The sequence below is a fragment of the Lipophrys pholis genome (genome assembly GCF_963383615.2).
Source record: "Lipophrys pholis genome assembly, chromosome: 13".
Lineage (NCBI taxonomy): Eukaryota > Metazoa > Chordata > Actinopteri > Blenniiformes > Blenniidae > Lipophrys > Lipophrys pholis.
The window spans coordinates 21,052,356-21,071,109 of NC_137632.1; the positions used below are offsets into that span (position 1 = coordinate 21,052,356).

An 18,754-nucleotide genomic window follows, 5' to 3' on the forward strand; every position below is an offset into this window, starting at 1 on the left:
GCAATCGATGCACCAATGGGAACGAGGATGTGCTCTATGAGGAATGTGTGCATCGTCGGACAATTCTACCCAATTCAAGTTTGCCCCGTTATCCGATCTTGTTAAAAGTGGCTCATAAACTAAAAAAGTGTGATCACCGGTTGGGCCTCGATTTTTCCTAATTAATGCAAGGCTACAATGAAGCGGCAGAAAGCAGGTGCACCTCTGACCAGCTAAAAAAATGTTTTTCCAAGTAAAAAAAACCACTGTGCTTTTCCTGGTATTTACCAGTGCTGAGTAATATGTCTCCCAAGCCAGACGGCTGACAATGCCTTACACCAGGAAGGATGTCGTGGTTAAAAAAATCCACCCCACAGCAAGAAAGTTCAAATTCTTCGCAAAGTCGGAGTGGGTTTGCTCCACAAAATTCAGCTTTCTTCTACAATTCAAACACCTGATGGTGCCATTAACTACTCAATTACTCTCAGGATGAGCCAACGGCGGCGTGTGAATGTGCATCCGTGGAGTGGTTGACACTTGTGCCTATTTCCATTGTAGAAAGCAGGAACTCCATCATTTACCTCAAAAACGATCGGTAAGTAAGCGTGACATTCTGTCAACTCTCAGGTGAACTCTCGTACAGTCACACTCTACGTGTCAGACAGCAGCTCGCCTCAGTTTCCAACTCAATCACAGCTTGTCGAATCTGACAACACCGGCAAAGCACAAAGGTGCGAGTGCATCTGGTTCCTAATAAAAAAATAAAAAAAAAGAAGAGAGATATGGTTCTCTAATTTTAAGTTACACCCACAACGCAAGTGTGATTCAATTTTGAACCATGTCCCTTTTTTTTGTGCTGCCATTATCTTCCGTAAAAAAAAAAAAAAAAAAAAAAAAAAAAAAAGCTTAAGTGGAATCCCAAATGCAGTCATGTCACCACCTTTTGACCACGAGCTGGATCTTTGAAGCAGAGTTCCTGTGTTCAACTGGCCTTGACATTTAGTTGCAATTTTCTCAAGTGTCCCTAAAGAGAAATGCGACAGGAAACAGACCACAGTTCTTCCCGAATAAAAACATCAAAAAAAGCACAAAACGGACAAAAAAGCACCTGAAAAAGAAGAACGATTTTTCAGGGTAATTTAAGAACCTGGTTTTTTTTATAAAGGGAGAGACACACTGAAAGAACAGGTCACGAGCGCTAAAAATAAAAAATTTAAAGACATTCACAATACAAGATGCACATAAAAGAATGTTCTTAACTCTCCCACTGATGCTTTTATCAGATGTGTCATGGGCAAAACGTAGGTAATTTAAAAGTACAGCCACAGGAAGGAAAGGTAGGAAGAGTGACGCATACCCCCCCCCCCCCAAAAAAAAAAAAAAAAAAAAAAAGCAAAGATGAATTTGCAAGAAAAATGTCCCTTGAACTGATGCCACTGAGGACAGACGACCCAATTCCTCCCACACCACTGCTCCTTCTCTTTCAGGTGCAAGAAAAAGGTTTGTTCCCTGCAAAGGCAGCACTAGGCGAAGCATCCGACCTCCCTGAACCCTCCAGATTTCGTTTCAAAGAGGACAAACCGCTGTTTTCTTTTAGTGTTTTATTGGTACTTTTGTCGCTTCAAAACTTTTTTTTGGGTCACTGAAAAACTTGTGTGCCTGCACAATCCATGAATACTTGTCACAGGCTATAATGTAACTGCAGTTAACGGTGTCACACACATTAAGTTGGGAGTTGGGTTTAAGAACCTTCATCTCTGTTACGAAAGAATCAAACGTTGACCCCTGCTGCGCAAAATCGTCATCGGAATTATAATCCCTCCCTCCTTTATTCCAACAGCCCGAAGCTTTTAAACGTCAAGGCGAAGAAGTCGTTGCGATAAAAACAATTTTCTTTCCCCATCTTACCTTGTCGGCTGTGAGAGTTCATGGCGGTGGTTAGCTGGTGTGGGCTTGGTGGGGAAGGCGCGGTGGTGTCAATGCCCCTGTGAGGGGGGTGTAGTGACCACCATGTGCTGCCCAGGTAAACCGAGGAGGCACAGAGGGGAACCGCTTCTCAGAGCGCCATCACACCGAAACTCTTTCCACAAAACTGTCGGGCTGTAAGAAGAAGAAGAAGAAGAAGAAGAAGCAGTGTTCCCGTAAATGAAAGTCACTTCAGAGTGGGTTGTGTACAACTTCCTTTGTGGGACTATTTGGTTCCTTTAAAAAGAAATCAAATGTGTAATAACAGGAAAGAGCAGTGGTGTAGTGTGTCCCTGATGGAGGAAACAAACGCACAGAAGTGAGGTTCACTCAGCACTTTTTGGCTGCTTTTAAAATCTGACAAAACTCCTAACTCTTTAAGAACTTTTCCACTGAGAGCTTCTCAATGAAATACTGTCGGAGACGGCAGCATGTGTACGACTGCTGCAATCACCAGTAATGAAATGAGTCTGTCACAGAAGCGTGCGTGTCATTCCTGTACTCTGTGAATTATAAATAATACAGGAATAATAAAGTCTCTATGTATCTGAACTCTGAATTGTAAAAGGAAGTCAAAGGCCTGTTTCTTGTGTTCACCCGTAACCAAACTGGTTGGGGGTGAGACTGTAAAGCTGTGTGTATCAGCTCTGTAGATACTAAGGGAATACTTTGGGGATTTTGCTGATCGAAGAACAGGGGTAGAAAACATAAAGCCCGAAGGGGCAAATCCAGGCAGCCAAACACCCAAACAAAACATTGATTACCTGTTAGTGGTCCCAATGTTTTGGCTGATCAGTGTATAAAGAGGAGGAACACATTGTTGGAGAGTAATTAAAAGTGAGACTTTTTTTTAAAGTTACTTGCTAAATGACAAGAAAGAGAAAACCTTTTTTTTACAAATACAGAAAAGTGCCCTTCTGGATTTACAAAACTTAAAGCATGTTGACATACACTGACTCTCGGTGCTCATCCAGCTAAACCATCACAAACTAATGGTTCCAAAAAAAAAAATCCACATTTTAATAACCCTGAACACAACTTTCCAAGAGGTTTAACACTTTTCACTGCAATCATTTCACTTCCACAGATTTGCATGGTCAGCATTGGAAGTCGCAGCCTCGATGAAACGGTCATCTCTGTAGCGGAGCCCAAAATTCTATGTAAACAGAGGCCTCCTGACGGCTTCATCTTACCTCTGAGTCAACAGCACAGCAGAAAAGGGAGGAACATTTTCATACTGTCTTTTATGTGAGTGGGTCTTATGCAACCAAACTGTGAGAAGTATGTAAACAACCATGGGCGCACACACACACACACACACACACCCACGCACTAACCAGGAGAAACTCACCTCTGTCACATCGAACAGGTGTCAACAGAGCTGAACACAAACAAGTGGTAATGAGAGCTACAATCAGTCAATAGAAACCCCGCAGAGGCCGCGGGAAGCGTGTGGATGAGCTCCGTTCCTCACTCTTCTTCCACTGCCATCCCCGGGACGTAAAAGCTGTTCAACTGAATCGCCGACAAAGAAGTCCAAGTACTCAGACAGATAGAACTTCACAGGAAAAAACATCGCTTACCAGGAGCGATCACTAAAATATATATATATTAACCAATACATGGCAAATTTAACATAGGCCCAGCTTTTATAGATGGCAACTAGTGACATAAACAAAAGGAATGACAGGATTTGTAGAGGAGAAGGGCTGTTCACTGTGTAGAGCCACGATAATGAGACAACATGCATGAAATCTCAACAATAAAGACGTGTCCACGTTTGGCACAAACCTCATATTCTACTAGATCACTACGTCAACATGGTGGGATAGTTTGTGCCTACAACCTTTAGAGCTACGTCATCTAGAGTATTATTCCCCTGTTAGGGTCAAACAGTCTAAGGATGCAGAGCAGACCAAGAGTGACCCCTGGCTCAGCACGGTGGCCTGAAAACGTGTCAACAGAAACCAAAACTGGTGATGACACTTTCCCTTACTGTTAATAGAGCAAGACAACAGGCTCTAGCCGAGGATCTTGTGCACCATCACAAGTATATTTACTGTTCTATCTTCCAAACTAGCCAGGGTGAGTCATAAACAATCACTGATTAAAATAAATAGTTCATGTAGTACATCGAGAAGCATGTAGTATGGCAGGATTTTAAGATATCTTATAAAATTATAAAAATGCCAAATACTGTTGAGCTTTGCACATTTGCTTTGACTAATTATCTCTTGCTTGCTTCAAAATGATCCAAAAAAAAAAATAATCAAGACACAATAGGGTTCTTGTGCCACATAACCAGCCACTGATCACCACAGTCTTAAAGAAGATATACTGAAGTCAGAGTTACTATGTCACTATATTATATATATATATTATATTATACTATATTTAACACCAATTAACACCTGTCGAGCGACCCAACTCCAAAAAGTGATGAGCAACAAATAAAGTAACTTTTTCTGGTGTTATTGGGAGACTTTAGGAGGGTCTGACGTGACGCGTACCATTCTTATACTTCTCATCGAGTGGTGCTTTGGGCCACTGCCGCCTCCCGGGGCGTCCCCTAGAGGCGAGTCCTCGCAGCAGCCGGGAGATGTTCACCTCTCCAAGTTCAACTTGCAAATGAATCACACCTGAACCGAGACCCTGGCTCATCCCACCCTGACATTAAGTCCCTACTAAATTATTTATGATGTTTTCTACTCCATCTAGTGCCAAGATATTTTTTTATTAATCTCTGCTGCAGCCTCTGCTATCCTTACATGTAATCAGCTCGGCCAGGGGTCTGCAACCTTTAGGACCAAAAGAGCCATTTTACCAAAAATGGTTAAAAACGTGTAAATTCTCTGAAATAAAGAAAAAAACATCTTGAAGAAATTGCTACACAAAAGAAAGAAAAAGGTTGCATTTACAATATGTCATAGGTACAATTTATTAACATTTTTATAGATTGTTCCATTTTTTTCTATTTTATGTAAGAGCAGCTTTAGCTACACCAGCATTTTATTTTCTATTTTTACTTCTTTTTTTTCCTCTTTTCTTCTTTTTCCCTCTTTCCATTTTTCCTAAAAGAAGCCCTCTATTCTAAATTACATTATTTGAGTAGTTTGAGCTATTTTATCTTGTTTTGGGAGGGGAAATTCCAGCTATTACAGCAATTTTTCTGGACATTTTCTGAAAAGGTCAGGGAGCTTTTACAGGGGGGCTGAAGAGCCACAGGTTGCAGACCCCCGAGTTCGGAAAATTTAGTGTCACAATGAGCTTTCGTTTATTTCTATATTGCAAAAGCGAAAACTTCCCTTAGCATTTTTGAGTTTCTCAGATTTGAGTGCAAACAACCCCAACAGAGCTTCCAATGTCTGTGTGAAAAATGTCTGACAAGCACCCGCCTTTAGTGACGCGCGTACTGCCGATACTTAAATGAAGGAGTTGGGGACACAAGATGTGTTGATGGATTTGCTGTGGCATGATATGTCACCCAAAAAAAACCCTCAGCGTGTCAAAAGGAGGCCAGCGGTGCTCGTCTCAGATCAAGCGGCCTATTTTTGTCAAAGGAACCTTCCGTCACTCTGGAATCTGTGCTTTCACGGCTTGGAATACTATGTCAGCAATGAACTCAGGCATGACGTCCCTTTCGCTCTCCCTCTTTGCGGCACACATATAAAGGCACAGCTCAAAGGGAAATGCTCTTTTACTGATGACAAAGCCTGCAAGAGAAGCCTTGTTATCAGCAGCGGAGGTTGCGATGACGCTTACAGGTGATTTTATCTCTTCACTCAAAAAGCACCTGTACACAGCGATGCACGTACAGAATTTTCTAACGAATCGTTTGCGTTATTTCTACCTGCGGACACTGATGATCGGATGAGATTTATTGTTCTCGTGCAAGTCAAGTTTGAATCTGTAAAACGTTTCATGGCACTTGACAGGAAAACGGCTCTCCGGGCGCCTTAATGGACTTCATTTCCCAAGCACTCCGAGCACTGCCGGGAGTAATCACGGTGGCATAAAAATAACATGTGGTCAGATAGTGAGCAGTAAACAACAATTAAGAGACCCCCTTGCATAGCTAGTGAAATGAATCATTGAAAATGCAAGTGTTCCATGAAGACTGCTTAGGCCTTTCAGCTCTAATTGACTATGAATTATTCATGTGGCAAAAGAGATTATCAGCATCACTTACATGCCACAGATTGATTTGTTCCCAAATTGTCTTTGGTGTTTGCAAAAATAGTTCAGATATGTGGCATTATCTTTCTTAAGTCAACATGGAAACTCCGATGAAGACGTCGCATATACAACTGCTTCTGCAACAAGAAGAGAGAAAACACCGTGTCCAGCTGTTGCTGGTTCAGCTCAGGACATGACTCCATCAAACTGAAATAGTCTCTTCTGTATTTGAATAAGAGGGAGGGGCTAAATGATAACGTGATATGTGCAACATTGGAGAAAACTGATCACACTGGAGCAAGTGAGCACATTGCCTCGCATGGCTCGGCCTGCAGTAAGGCAGCATTCTCTGCTGCTTGTTCGGCTACGACCGCAGGACATCACATGAATCAGCCGTTGGCTAAACAGTGACAAGACAACAAACAAGGACGGCCAGTATCAAGTGGCAAAGCGGGGTCATTTTTCTTGTTGGCGCACAGCTCCAACAGCCTGGGGACAGTTGTGTCACAGCGTACGACCAGACAGCAGCTCATGTCAACAGCGAATATGTCAAGAACATACACACATCTCTGTGTGATTGTAGATGTGTTGGTCAAAGCTGATGACAGAAGAGTGTGCGGCAACAAATAACAGACAATCCTTAAATGGTGCATGAAAAATGTCCTAAAATCACTTTGAAGATAAGAGAACTGAGGATCATTAGAACCTTTTTAACACTGGGTGTCCATCCCGCCACAACAGGGATTCCAAACCGACTCCTCCACAGTCTCGGTCAAGACTTCACAAAACCTTTTTTTCTCCTCACTTTCCTCACCTCAATTTTGCAAAAAACACTTGTTAGATGTTGAAGAAATCTATGCCGACATGCATAACTGGGCTGGATGCAAACAACGAATACATGAAGAAAATTCTCAACGGCCTCTCAAAAGGATTTGATAGCAGCATAAAAGTTCAAAAGTCTTATCTCTAAACCGACAGGCTCTTCATTTAGCAGTTCTACAGCACCGCGTCCTTTCACAAGCCAGATGTGGCCGACGGATAACCCGAGCATGAAAGGTAATGCTTCCTGTCAACAACTAACTAATTCAGCACGTTCTGGTAATGGTTTGTGTCGGTGTTAAATCTCTCAGAACTGTGCGTTTGTACCCGTGAAAGTGACGCAAGTGAGCGAGACAGGTGAACTTCTTCAAGTCTGGTGAGCTCAAGCTGGGGATGTCCGAGTTCAAATATATGATTCAAGTCAGTGGGAAAAAGCTGGAAAGCGCCATGATTCCTTTGAATGTGCGAGTGGGCAATCCTGGAGAGGAATGCGGGGTTGGCGATTACAATTTTTGGCATCCGGTAACGTAACACATCATAACGCCTTCAGTCCTTCCCTGTTTTTTTTTTGTTTTTTTGACTGCATCAGCCTGAACAACTTAATTCATCTCTTATTGATATTGTTGTGAAAGACAATGGGGGGGGGGGGGGGGGGGTCCTACCAAAGTGTGGAATAGGAAATAACTGAGGTTTTAAGGCTGTTGGGGTTTTTTTGTTTCACAGTGCTCACTGCCTTATAGACCATCCTCTTGCCAACTAGTAGAAAAAGAAAAGACATTGGGGCATTTGTTACCTGGATATCATTGAATAATTGAATATTTATAGGATTTTAATGTTGCTACAAAACATTATTTATTCTCGGACAAATAAAAAGCAGAAAGTGGCTCCTTTCTAAGCAGTTCTTTAACCAATGTATTTTTATAGCTTCAGGTCCACATATTTACATCACTAATTATCCATCTTTCCTTTCTGCGCTAAGCGTTTTAAAAGCTTTTTTCTTCTGGGAGCTGGCTGTTTCGCACTCTCTTCTCACATACTGGGTTTTCTATGATTGCTGTGTAAATGAAAAGCGTGAAGCAGCTTTCACATGATCAGACCGCCGACTAATATCATTCTCTACAAAGAAAGTGATGACGCCCGGCCTCATGACGCAACGTACTGCACAATAAATGCGTCAGGAGTCGGGAACACTAACCCAGGGTTCAAATATGGACACAGAGCTGTCCTGTGACCTTTCTTCTCTGTAGTCAGATACCGAGAAGCAACTTTCACCAAATTCTCCCATGAAAATAATCAGAAAATTATATCGTTTTAGCATTTTGAGATTATAATTATGATTATTATTATTATTAAGTCAATGCTCATTAGGGGAAACTAAAAATAAGAGATGAAAACAACATGCAAGACTGTGAGAACAGACAAGGGAAGCATTTATTTTTGTGGCATTCATTCTGGCTGTGGTTTTTGTGGCGATCTTCTTTCAATGAATTCAGCCAAATATCAACTTTCTTCATTTGATTCGGAGTAAATTCTTCCTGAGCTGTTGCACAAACTCCAGAACCAATCCAGCTGGGTGAGAAAGAGGTCTTTACCTGTCCCACAGACAGACGTGTGAAGCCGGAGTTATGGAGTACATAAACATTATACTGCTCATTAGTACACTGCCACCAATAGATTCCTGTGTTGGTTGAACAAAAACTTCTGTCTTTCCATATTTCAACAATTGTAGGGGTGCAGGAACAATTGCTGATCGTACCTGGCTGGATTCGGATTCCTCCTGGCTGAAGGACCATTTGGTTTCCGAAAGATATTAAACTTCATTACGGAGGAGTGTCGCGATCCATCAATTATCATGAAAGAAAATAGCATTTCAAAGTGGGGCCCAATTGCCCCAAGTGATAATTACAGGAGCTACTACTACGAAAGATACATAAACCAGGTTAGATAAATTTGAGCAAAAGTAGTCCTGAAACCAGACACTCGATGTTTCAACTCTAAAAGAATTAAATAGACTTTGCTCTGTTTTTAAGTATACGCACATTCCTGCTAAATGAACCACCACCCACTGACGCAAACAGAAAGTAAAGTTTAAATTAGTTTTGAGTTGCTGGAAAAAAAACAAAAAAAAACAAACAAACGTTAACTATCATCATGAGGGTATTTTACATTTGTAGCATTTGTTTGCAACAAAATGCAACATGCCAGGGGATCAGTGCGCTCGGTTTGAGTGAGATGATGTGGTCGGGAAGGGGGTATGCTGGTTTTTTTACAGTCCTGCTGGTTGAGTGTGCTGATGCACCACAGGTACCAGAGCTCGTCCCCGGCATTGCCTCTTCCGTTAATAGACCGACTCAGTGTTGCATCCTCGACATGAGCACCAACGAGGATGCCTTACCTCAAATTGCCAGCCACTTGCTAACTGATTTGAGGGAGCCGGGGTGGGTTCAAAGTCAGGACAAGGTCCTGGCACAGCACAAAGGAGCTAAAATGGGTTTATTATTCAAGTTGTGAGGCACAACGGGGTATAAGGGGGCTGAATGTGGGAGAACGATTCACAGCCATGAACTCATTGGGCGGCCACAAGGATCAACACAGGGATTCATCGAGCCTCAAATCACATCAGTCGAGGCTGAGAGCTTCTGTATAGTCGCCCATTAAAAGCTCTGCGTCCCTTTAACTGCTTGGAATCTTCTTCTTGTCTACTTTTACCGCTTCTCTGGCCAACATCCAACTCCCCTTCTTTGAGTAACTTGCGTAACAGTACGCAGGAGAAGTAAAGTAACTGTGCAAAGACGGACTTCACCTTTGCTTCAAATGCTCAAATAAACCAAGGAATAAAAAGAAGATTCAAACTGATGAGTATGCATGTTATCGTAATTGGTTTCCGGATTCCCTCAAGTTGTCATTCAGACCATATTAGTGTCTTTTCCAACAACGTGTGCGATCAAAAGAAAGAAACGTAAATAAACAAGAGAGTGGGAACAAAGATGCAGTATTACGCTGGGCAGCTCAGAGCTGAAGGGAAGTCCCTGCCAAACGAATTCCTGCTGGGTAAATGTGTCTGTGCATTACAGGCTCCTGTCACCTTATTTGTCCCCAGGCACAACCGAGGCATTAATAAAGCGCATTACAATCCATTAGTGTGACAACATCCACAAAATGTCCACAAACAAGCAAACGTACCAAGTGCCAACTACTGGGCTAGATAAATACCAGTAAGTTGGAAAGTCAGACCCTGCGCCCTGACAAAGCACACTGAAACCGAGCTAAATGAGCTTATTAATGAGATTATGAGACGCAAACTTTATGAGCAGTAAAGGGCGAGGGGGGGGAGAATTAATCACTCGCTCGCTGTGGTAAGGCAGTCATTTGAAAGTTTGTGCGTGAGATTAAACAGCATATAAAGCCTGAATGAAAAAGGAAAAGATGAACTAGGCCCGTCACAATCATTACATAATCTCTGGCCTGCCATTATGTGAGCTGACCGCAATCACTCTGCATAATCATTTCCGTTCATCTGCATGAAAACAGCTGGATTAAACTAACACAAGAGTCATATTTTCATCACTGTTTCCAAGCCGTTTTCCACCAGCCGAGGTGTAACTGCTGCTCCTCTACAGGCATCCTCTCTCACGGGGACTACTTCTTCTGCTGGGATTTATCTCCACCAGTAGAGAATAACGCCACCAGCTGTTTATCTGAAGACACTTAACTTTGAATCTTTACATTTTAATGTCTAGCGGCTGAAAATACTAAGTCAAAGAAACAGAAAGCTCCTCAACTTTGAAGAGGCCATTGCAACAAACAGAAAAAGAGCTAGCGAGCTCAAAGGAAGTGAGCAGCGCTTGATTTAACAGAGATAAAAGCACATATGATTGTATGGACATCCAAAATATCACAACGCGTGGCAGCAAACTAAGACCATTTTGTAAAAAAACTCAAATTTTAAAAGGACTTTTTACACAAAATACATACTTTTTCTGCAATCAGAACCACAATTAATACCATTCAATATCTAATTTGTTAGATTAGTTTATCAACATCCAACATTTCCAATATTTGCCAGCTGAAACACAGTGAACCACTTCTTCTTTTGGCTGCTAGGTGGCAGTGCTGTAATCCATCCACAGCCATTTCTTCCCAGAGAACAAGTCAGTGAGACAGGAAGTCCAACAGAGATGCACTCAGAACTAAATATATAAACTATGAACACAAGTCCAGCTACTGATTAAACATCTGTGCAGTTTCTTTTTTTATAATTGATAAACTTCAGTTAAAATTAACATCGCAACCTGCAAAGCAAGTTTCTCACATCTAAACTAAACGCATCACTCCCAAGGCTGAGAATAATCTGAATGAAAATGTTAATATTTGGGTTATAAATCCGATAGCACCGCTGAAACAGTGAACGGATAATGTCTAGTGTGTACATCCAAATACCTCAAGATCTGATACTCACAAATGTGCACAGATGGGTGTCGGCTACACAGAGAGTCCACTGCATAAACACGAGCTGTTACTGAGGTTTTTATGGACTTTTGACCAATATCCTCCTCAGCCGTGGCAGGAGAGATCGTCTAACGCAGACAGAAATACGAGTCATCCGTAGTTCATGAAGACCGAAACGCAGCCCTGTTGAAGGACGTGTTGCACATTCCAGAAATAGCTTCACCACCAGACAGGAAACAAGAAAGTGATTTACATATTTATAAACACCGACAACTCCTGCGGCGAAGAGGGAACACGGCAGAGTCATGTGAGCGCTTCCCTTTATCTGTGTGTGTGTGTGAAACACTGCAGGACTGCAATCAACATAGAGACTAAGATTAAATCACACTACTAATGCAATACATAATATTTCTTAAGGCAGCTTGGCCTTACGATCTTTTTCCCTTTTCTTAGGTCATACTCTGATGTAGCTCCAGACCACGGGCGCCAACAGTTTTACATCTTGCGAGCTACTTTAAAAGTTAAAACATCCTGTCTATAAATCAAAATGATGCAGGCCGGGATTTAATTTCTAGATGTAAATGAGGATTAAAAACCCAAATTTAACACCAAATTCAAAATCAACAAAACTGACCAAAAACAGACTTGTGTGTTTACGTGCTCCGTGCTTTTCTGGGAGTGCTACTACACGCTTTCTCTCACATTCAACATCTGCTGTAACAAACAGCAGCCACCGACGACGTTAGACAGCCGTCAACAGTTACCACGGGAACCGGTGGAGACACCGAAATGCCGCCTCTGTCACATTTTCCCCGCGCCGCTTTACCGTTTGCGTGGGACGTCACTGCACTCCGCCACGCAGGGGCTTCTGCAATACCGGCGCAATACAAGAAATACCTCATTGAAGTCTTCGCCAACACTTAATGATTTGGAGTGTACCTGCACTGCCACTTGCACATTAGAGGAGGAGAGATCTCGGGACACTTGTTGACATATTTCAACAACACAATGGATATAATAGGCTCCGCTGCTGGAGACCAACAATGCATCCAGCTGCCTGTTGTTGCTTGAAGTCACAGAACTGATGTAAAACGACTCGGCCCGTTACGGTGGGAATACCGAGGTTGAATTTGGGACAGCAACACGGAAACTTACTTTTTTTTTTTTTTTAAAGAAAGAGTGGCATATAATGTTATTTTCACTATTTAGTGAAAATCCGTCCACAGTGTTTGCGTTTCCACAATGCTGACTGAAAAGTAAGCGGGTGTACACCGTGTACCGTGAATACCCTGCACTACACCACTGGGATTAAACTATTTTCTGATTTGCAGAACGATTTCACAGAGCGAACGACTGAAAGCATCGTCTGTTGTCACGTCATTAAATTAGTTTTTGGTGTTTATGCCACTTTAGTGACCTTAGCAACCCTCTAATTGACGAATGTGATTTCTACCTGCCGACCTGTGTAATCCTCACACAAAATTCTAAATGCAGATTGGCAATGTAAACATATTGTGTTTTTTTCCCGCGCTGAAGCAGATGTATTATTTAAATTACTTGCCATGGGCAAAAGCAGGATTAAACAGGGGTGTCAGAAGGTTCAACCTGGCCGGCGAGATGACCTGCAAAACAAATTAACTAAAGTTTTTTTTCACTTAAAGTTTTACTCAGTAACATCAAAACTGATGTTTGAGGCGGAGTTTGTGAAAACACGCTACAGAAATCATGTGTCTGGAGGAGTTACAGGCTGAGGATTTAAGATTTCCTTTTTAAAAGAGAAAACTCTGTTCTCTATATGTTTTGTAAAAAGCCATTTAACATTGAATGGAATGGCATAAAATCTTTGGAGGTATTTTTAGATTCAGGAGTTATTTTTCTGGTTCCGCCTGATTAAAATCAATAAGAGTTGGAAGTGGCCCTTAAACTTGGTTATCACGCAATACTGCGGCGCTGATTCGAATCCTGCAGTGACTGATGTGTTTCAGGTTAAATCCTTGAGCAAGACCACACATTTTAAAAGGAAACCAAGTGACTTAATGTTGGATCTAATATATTTTCATACGTACATTGAATCAAATGACACCCCCCCCCTCCCCCTCCCCCTTTGATATTGGCTCTCCTAAAACTCAAACACAGGCAGACACTTAAAAAAAGCGTTTGTGGAGTTTCCGAGGTCTGCTTTAGATTTCAGAAAGTGTCTCATTAAGGTTTCATTTGACAGCCTTGAAGAACATAAAGAGAGGGGTTACTGATCCTGGGGTGGGAACTATTTATCTTTAACATCATGTGGTGTCTACTCGGATCACGTATTGTTCTGACAAATCACTGAGGGAGCTTGAGCTGCACTTTCATCCTTTAGGCAGGAAAACTCAGAGACCTTCTTTTCTTTTCCAGAAGGCCACTCTGACCTTGTTCCTGTGGGGCCTGGAGTTTACAAGCATGTGCCAGCAGTCCCCTGGAAGCTTGTAAGGCTGAGGGAATAGTTTCCACGAGTAAAGGGAGAGTGAGCAAAGCCCAGACACTCTGCTGTTGCTGCTGCTGCTACTCTCTCCTGTGTTTACACTTCAAGAAGACACAAGTTTACACCCAAAGCTGCGGCAGCGGCGGTTCGACCTCAGCACAAACCCCTTCAGCACATCACACAAACTCTTCGCACCCATCCAGTCGTGCGTAAAATGACGCACGTGAGCGCAAGCCTTACCTGCCGCCGGTGCCAATACGTGGGGTCTGGCGCACACTTCTTGTCGGTTCATTTCTCACCGAGGGAACTTTTTAGTGCGCTGCGATAATGCCCTGTGGTTCACAACTTAAAACAGGGTGACAGAATTCCTCACTACATCTGGCAGGCGTTTATACTCCACGAGCCCAACCGAAAGCAACGCGCGGAGCTGCGCTGCGATTGGGAGGGAAGTTTATGTTCAAATCTATTAAACTTTCCAACAGTGTGGAAACAACGTATCTGCTACGTCTCAATAGAGCAGAGAAAGTTGTTGCACAATACTCGGCAGCTTGTTTTTTTTTTTGGGTAAATCCACTCCAACCTGCTAAAACACAACAATCCAAGGATTGTGCAACTTTGTATTTGACGCTTTTCTTTCTCCTGGCTGCAAAGTACCGAGCGTGCTTATGAAGGGGAAAGTAAAGTAAAGCAGAGACACACTGAGGCTGGCCCCAAGGAGAGAAAGCGCAACAGCACGTAACATAAACACAGGCAACTTTTTTTTTTTTTTCCTTCCCCCTAGTCAAGCTCCTCTCTCCATGCGTACGGAGGAGGATCTGCGACAAAGACGCAAAGGAGACGCTACCTGGATCAAGCACCCTCGGGCGCACAGTCGCTAGATTTCCTCCCACTCTCCGGTAGCATCCACAGTGCGGGGTTTTAGGACCCGTTAGTGTTGTCAAAGGGGGTAAAAAATCACTGAGCCAACAAACTCCGCCATACTGAATTAATCACGTGTCGGACAGCCGCCTGTATTTCCCTGTAGGGGGCGGGGTCTGCGGCCAGCGGTGATTGACAGTTGAGAGGAGCGTCGGTGGACGGACAGACACACACACGTGCACTGTTTACCTGGTTCACTCACATCAGGCACTTTTTGACATCCATCAGAAATTTTTAATGTAATTTTTTTTTTTCCCCAAATGAAACTGAAAATCAGTGCTTAAGTAAACAACATCACATAACTTAAAGTTTTAGCACGGGGTCTGCAACCTGCAGCTCTAGTGGCACATGTGGCTCTTCAGCTCCTCTGTAGTGCCTCCCAGAAGCTTTAAAATGAAGCTTTAAATTATATGGAAAAAAACTTTGCACCTTATTATTATTTTTGTTTGCATATCAGAGTCATTTTCAGAATGACTCCTCTCTCTTGGCTTAAACTGGTTTTAATAAAAGGCAAAACAACTAAAATAGCTAGTACCACAAGAAATTGGGAATAAAATGCAAAAACAGCTTAGAAACCTGACAAACCCATAATATGACGATAACTTATAAGAGGGAAAAGAAAAAAAGCTTAAATAGCTTTTAAAAGTAATGGTCATGTCTAAAAAACCAGTTCTGGTTAAAAACCTACTTTGCTTTTTCTTTTCGAGAAAACACGAGTGTACTATGAAATCTATTGTAAAGTGGATCAAAATCACATAAATTGTTACCATTTTTGTTTTGCAAAATTACAGAACGGGACTTTACAGGCTTTGGCTAAACATGTTTGACTACTACTGTATTCCAATGCAAAGAACAGTAAACATGATTTGCTCGGCTTATTTGGTGTGTGCTTTAGTTTATATACTGTCATTTGCAGTAGTTTTCCATGTACACTTCACATATATAAGCACGGTTTTACTCATATTTATAAGTAAAGTGCATCAATCGGGGCATCTAATTGAAAATTACGTCAGGCACGATAGTTTTAATGGTATTGTAAGAAAAAACACCTACACATTTTTCCAAAATCAGCACAAATGTTGTTTTTTAATTAATGTGGTGTTTCCCTCATTTAACCAAATATAACTTTCAGTCAGCGTGGTTTTCATACTGACATAACAGGCCATCTTAAGGTTCATCGGTTCAAGGGCACATCTTCTTGAGTGCTGAACAGCAGGTTCAGTGGCTATATTGACCAAAGGAAAGCATCACCATTCCCATGGTGACCAGCATGTTTATGTGAGAAAACAGACCAAAGAAAACCCACCTGTGCAGCCCCACAGCTAATGAAGTAGCAGTTACAAGTACACAAAAGATATGAGTACTGGTGGAGAAACAGTCAAGTCATACACCCTTATGATTATATTATTGGTGTATTTCTGACAGATTTTCAATTTGTACATTATGGTCACACATTCTGTCCTCCGACACCCTTTCCTGCCAGAAAACAGCAGCCATAACGACCAAACACTAAAACTCTCTTCTCTGCACGGCATCATGAGGCCTCACCTTCTTCCCTTTCTGGTAGTGACTCCCAGGCAACCAGAGAACAAGCATCGACACGCCACACTCAGTAGCTCTTATAAAACGTATGTAGGGAGACATGCATCAATGGTAGATGTTCCATTTGGGAGAGGCAACGCGTGACGCGTGATGCACATGTTCACAAGGACATGAGGCTTCGTATGAGGGATGATTGCGGAGCTGATAATTCACCAACTGAAGTAGAGACATCGACTAGAATGAACACAATTACGAGGCTTCCTTCAGCTTTCTAGGCGGTAAATTGTACAATTTTCCCAGCCAGATTACTGCCTTGAAATATTTGAGTAAATAAAAAGGTTTTAATTGCTACATATACTTTTGTACAGGTTTACTTGTGGCGCCCAATGATTGAGGTGAAGCAGCTTTTTACCCTAATCTAATCCTGAGTGCTTTCGTCATGACTAGTTTGCAAACTGTGTGGGATCATGGCTGGGCTGGATGAGTTCTACATGAATTATAGTGGAAATTGTTATTTGTACAGCATGTTGTGGATCAGACAAAAACAAGTTCCTGAAGTCCAGAATTCATGGCTGCGTGGTCGGATGACTGGACCCAGGAGCCCCGACACTCAGCCCCAATTATACCTGCAAACACACAGTGGATGTGAATGTTATAGCCCAGAGCCAACAAGATTAACAGTTCACAAACCAACATTCCCAGGTTCTCCCCATCTAGACACACACACACACACACACACACACACACACACACACACACAAACACATTATTTTTTACATTCAAACTCTACGACACACCTTTTCACTCCATGTTTGATAGAAACCGCAAATTCAATATTAAACTGTTGGAAAAAAAAGTAAAAGAAAACAAATCACATCAACAGATAAATCATCTAAAGTGCATAGTGTAGGTTAGGCCAGTGTCAAAAGAAAATTGTTCAGGGGCCACATACAGCCAAATTTCATCTGGAATGGGCCAGCCCAATGACATAGTGCCATAATAAACTTAGAATTTTACCTTTACAGTTATTTTTTAAGGCGCAGTATGTACGTGATCAAAATGTCTGTATTTTCACAAAAACAAACAATTACTACTTGAAATGACTACAAACTTAACATAAAACCAATTTTTAACAAACCTGCTGGTAGCAACGAGCATCAGCGATATCCCAGCTCGGGTCTGAGTGTTGTGTCTGCTACTCTTAGGAAATTAGTAAAAAAAAAAAAAAAGGTTTTCGTTGAAATTTGTGTAATTTGCTTGCTGGTTTGGCCACATTGCAGCCTCTTGCGGGCTGGTTTAGCCCCACAGGCCTTATGTTTGACACCCCTGCTAGATCAGGATAAAACAGTCCACACAGTGTGTAAGACAAGGATGCGTGTGTATTTCTGGGTCATTGCATTGATTTATATCACCTTCCTGCTTTTGGCTCTAGACTGAATTATAGGTCATTCTAACCCTTAACGTTATTCTAATTTTAACTTTTCAGGCACACCTTTACCTTCCTGCCAAAAAATCCTGTTGTATTTTTTCCAGATGCAGCAGTTTTATTAAAGTTTTAATGACAAGCCTTCTGAGCTCCACCCTTCCTGGGCTCTGCCCTCATATACAGTCTGATGCGATCATATATCATAGAGTTTATGACTGCATGCGCATTAACCTCCTCACCCCGACACTGACCACACTTATCAGATACTTGAAGAGGATACTCTCAAGTGAACAAAGCATTACAGACAGTTATGTCCGACACACACACTGACGTTGTAACAACATAAAAGAAAAAAAGAAAAAATACAGACATGGTACACTTTTAAGTGGTGCTGACACAAAATGTGCAAAATATTAAACAACAATTTAGTGTTTCCTTGGCTTAAACTATTCAAAGCTTTTGGGTTTGGAGTTGGGTGACTCATAAACAGCTGTTTTCAAGTACTTAAAGAGCAGGTTAGGAGCTAAAAAAACACACAACAAAACGAAACCCACAGCTATCTGTACAAACCCGAAGCTCTATTTGATGTTTTAAGTGGGTCATCATTTGTGAGAACCGCTTTGACTTCCTCCAACTAACTGAAGCAGGTTTTTCATGTGCAGAAAGTTTCCCCAGAAGCACCACATGGTGTAACCATTATATATCTTTGGAGGTGGACTTGCTATCAGATCTTTGGTCGGTGTAAGAAAGATAAAGTGTGAGCCTCAGAGTTTCGCACAGTCAACGAGAAAAAGTTAGGATCCGTGAATCAGATCATATCCACCAAATACTCAACACAGATTCATTGATTGTGGACTTAAAATCATATAATTTGATCAGGTTTTCCATTAAACTTTTTTTTTTTTTTAAGGGTTTTCTCCTTGTCATGCTTTTCCTAATCGCTTTTCATTTTTTTAATTCATTTTAATGTATTTCCTATATTTCCTTGTAAAACACTGAATCATCTTGTGTCTGAATGG

General features: G+C 41.8%; 1 protein-coding gene across 2 annotated transcripts in view; it reads right to left on the reverse strand.

The window, feature by feature from the left end:
* Positions 1 to 14,851, reverse strand: part of hdac4 (histone deacetylase 4) — a 145,783-nt gene extending 130,932 nt beyond the window's left edge. The window contains exons 1-2 of one of the 2 annotated variants that reach the window (XM_080478328.1): positions 14,694 to 14,851; positions 1,888 to 2,079 (exon numbers count right to left, since the gene is read on the reverse strand). In XM_080478328.1, the coding sequence (XP_080334454.1) occupies positions 1,888 to 1,909 (22 nt within the window). In that variant the 5' untranslated portion in view covers positions 1,910 to 2,079; positions 14,694 to 14,851. The remainder of the gene's footprint in view (positions 1 to 1,887; positions 2,080 to 14,693) is intronic. The other variant, XM_080478330.1, reaches the window with a different exon arrangement.
* Between the last annotated feature and the right edge of the window lie 3,903 nt (positions 14,852 to 18,754).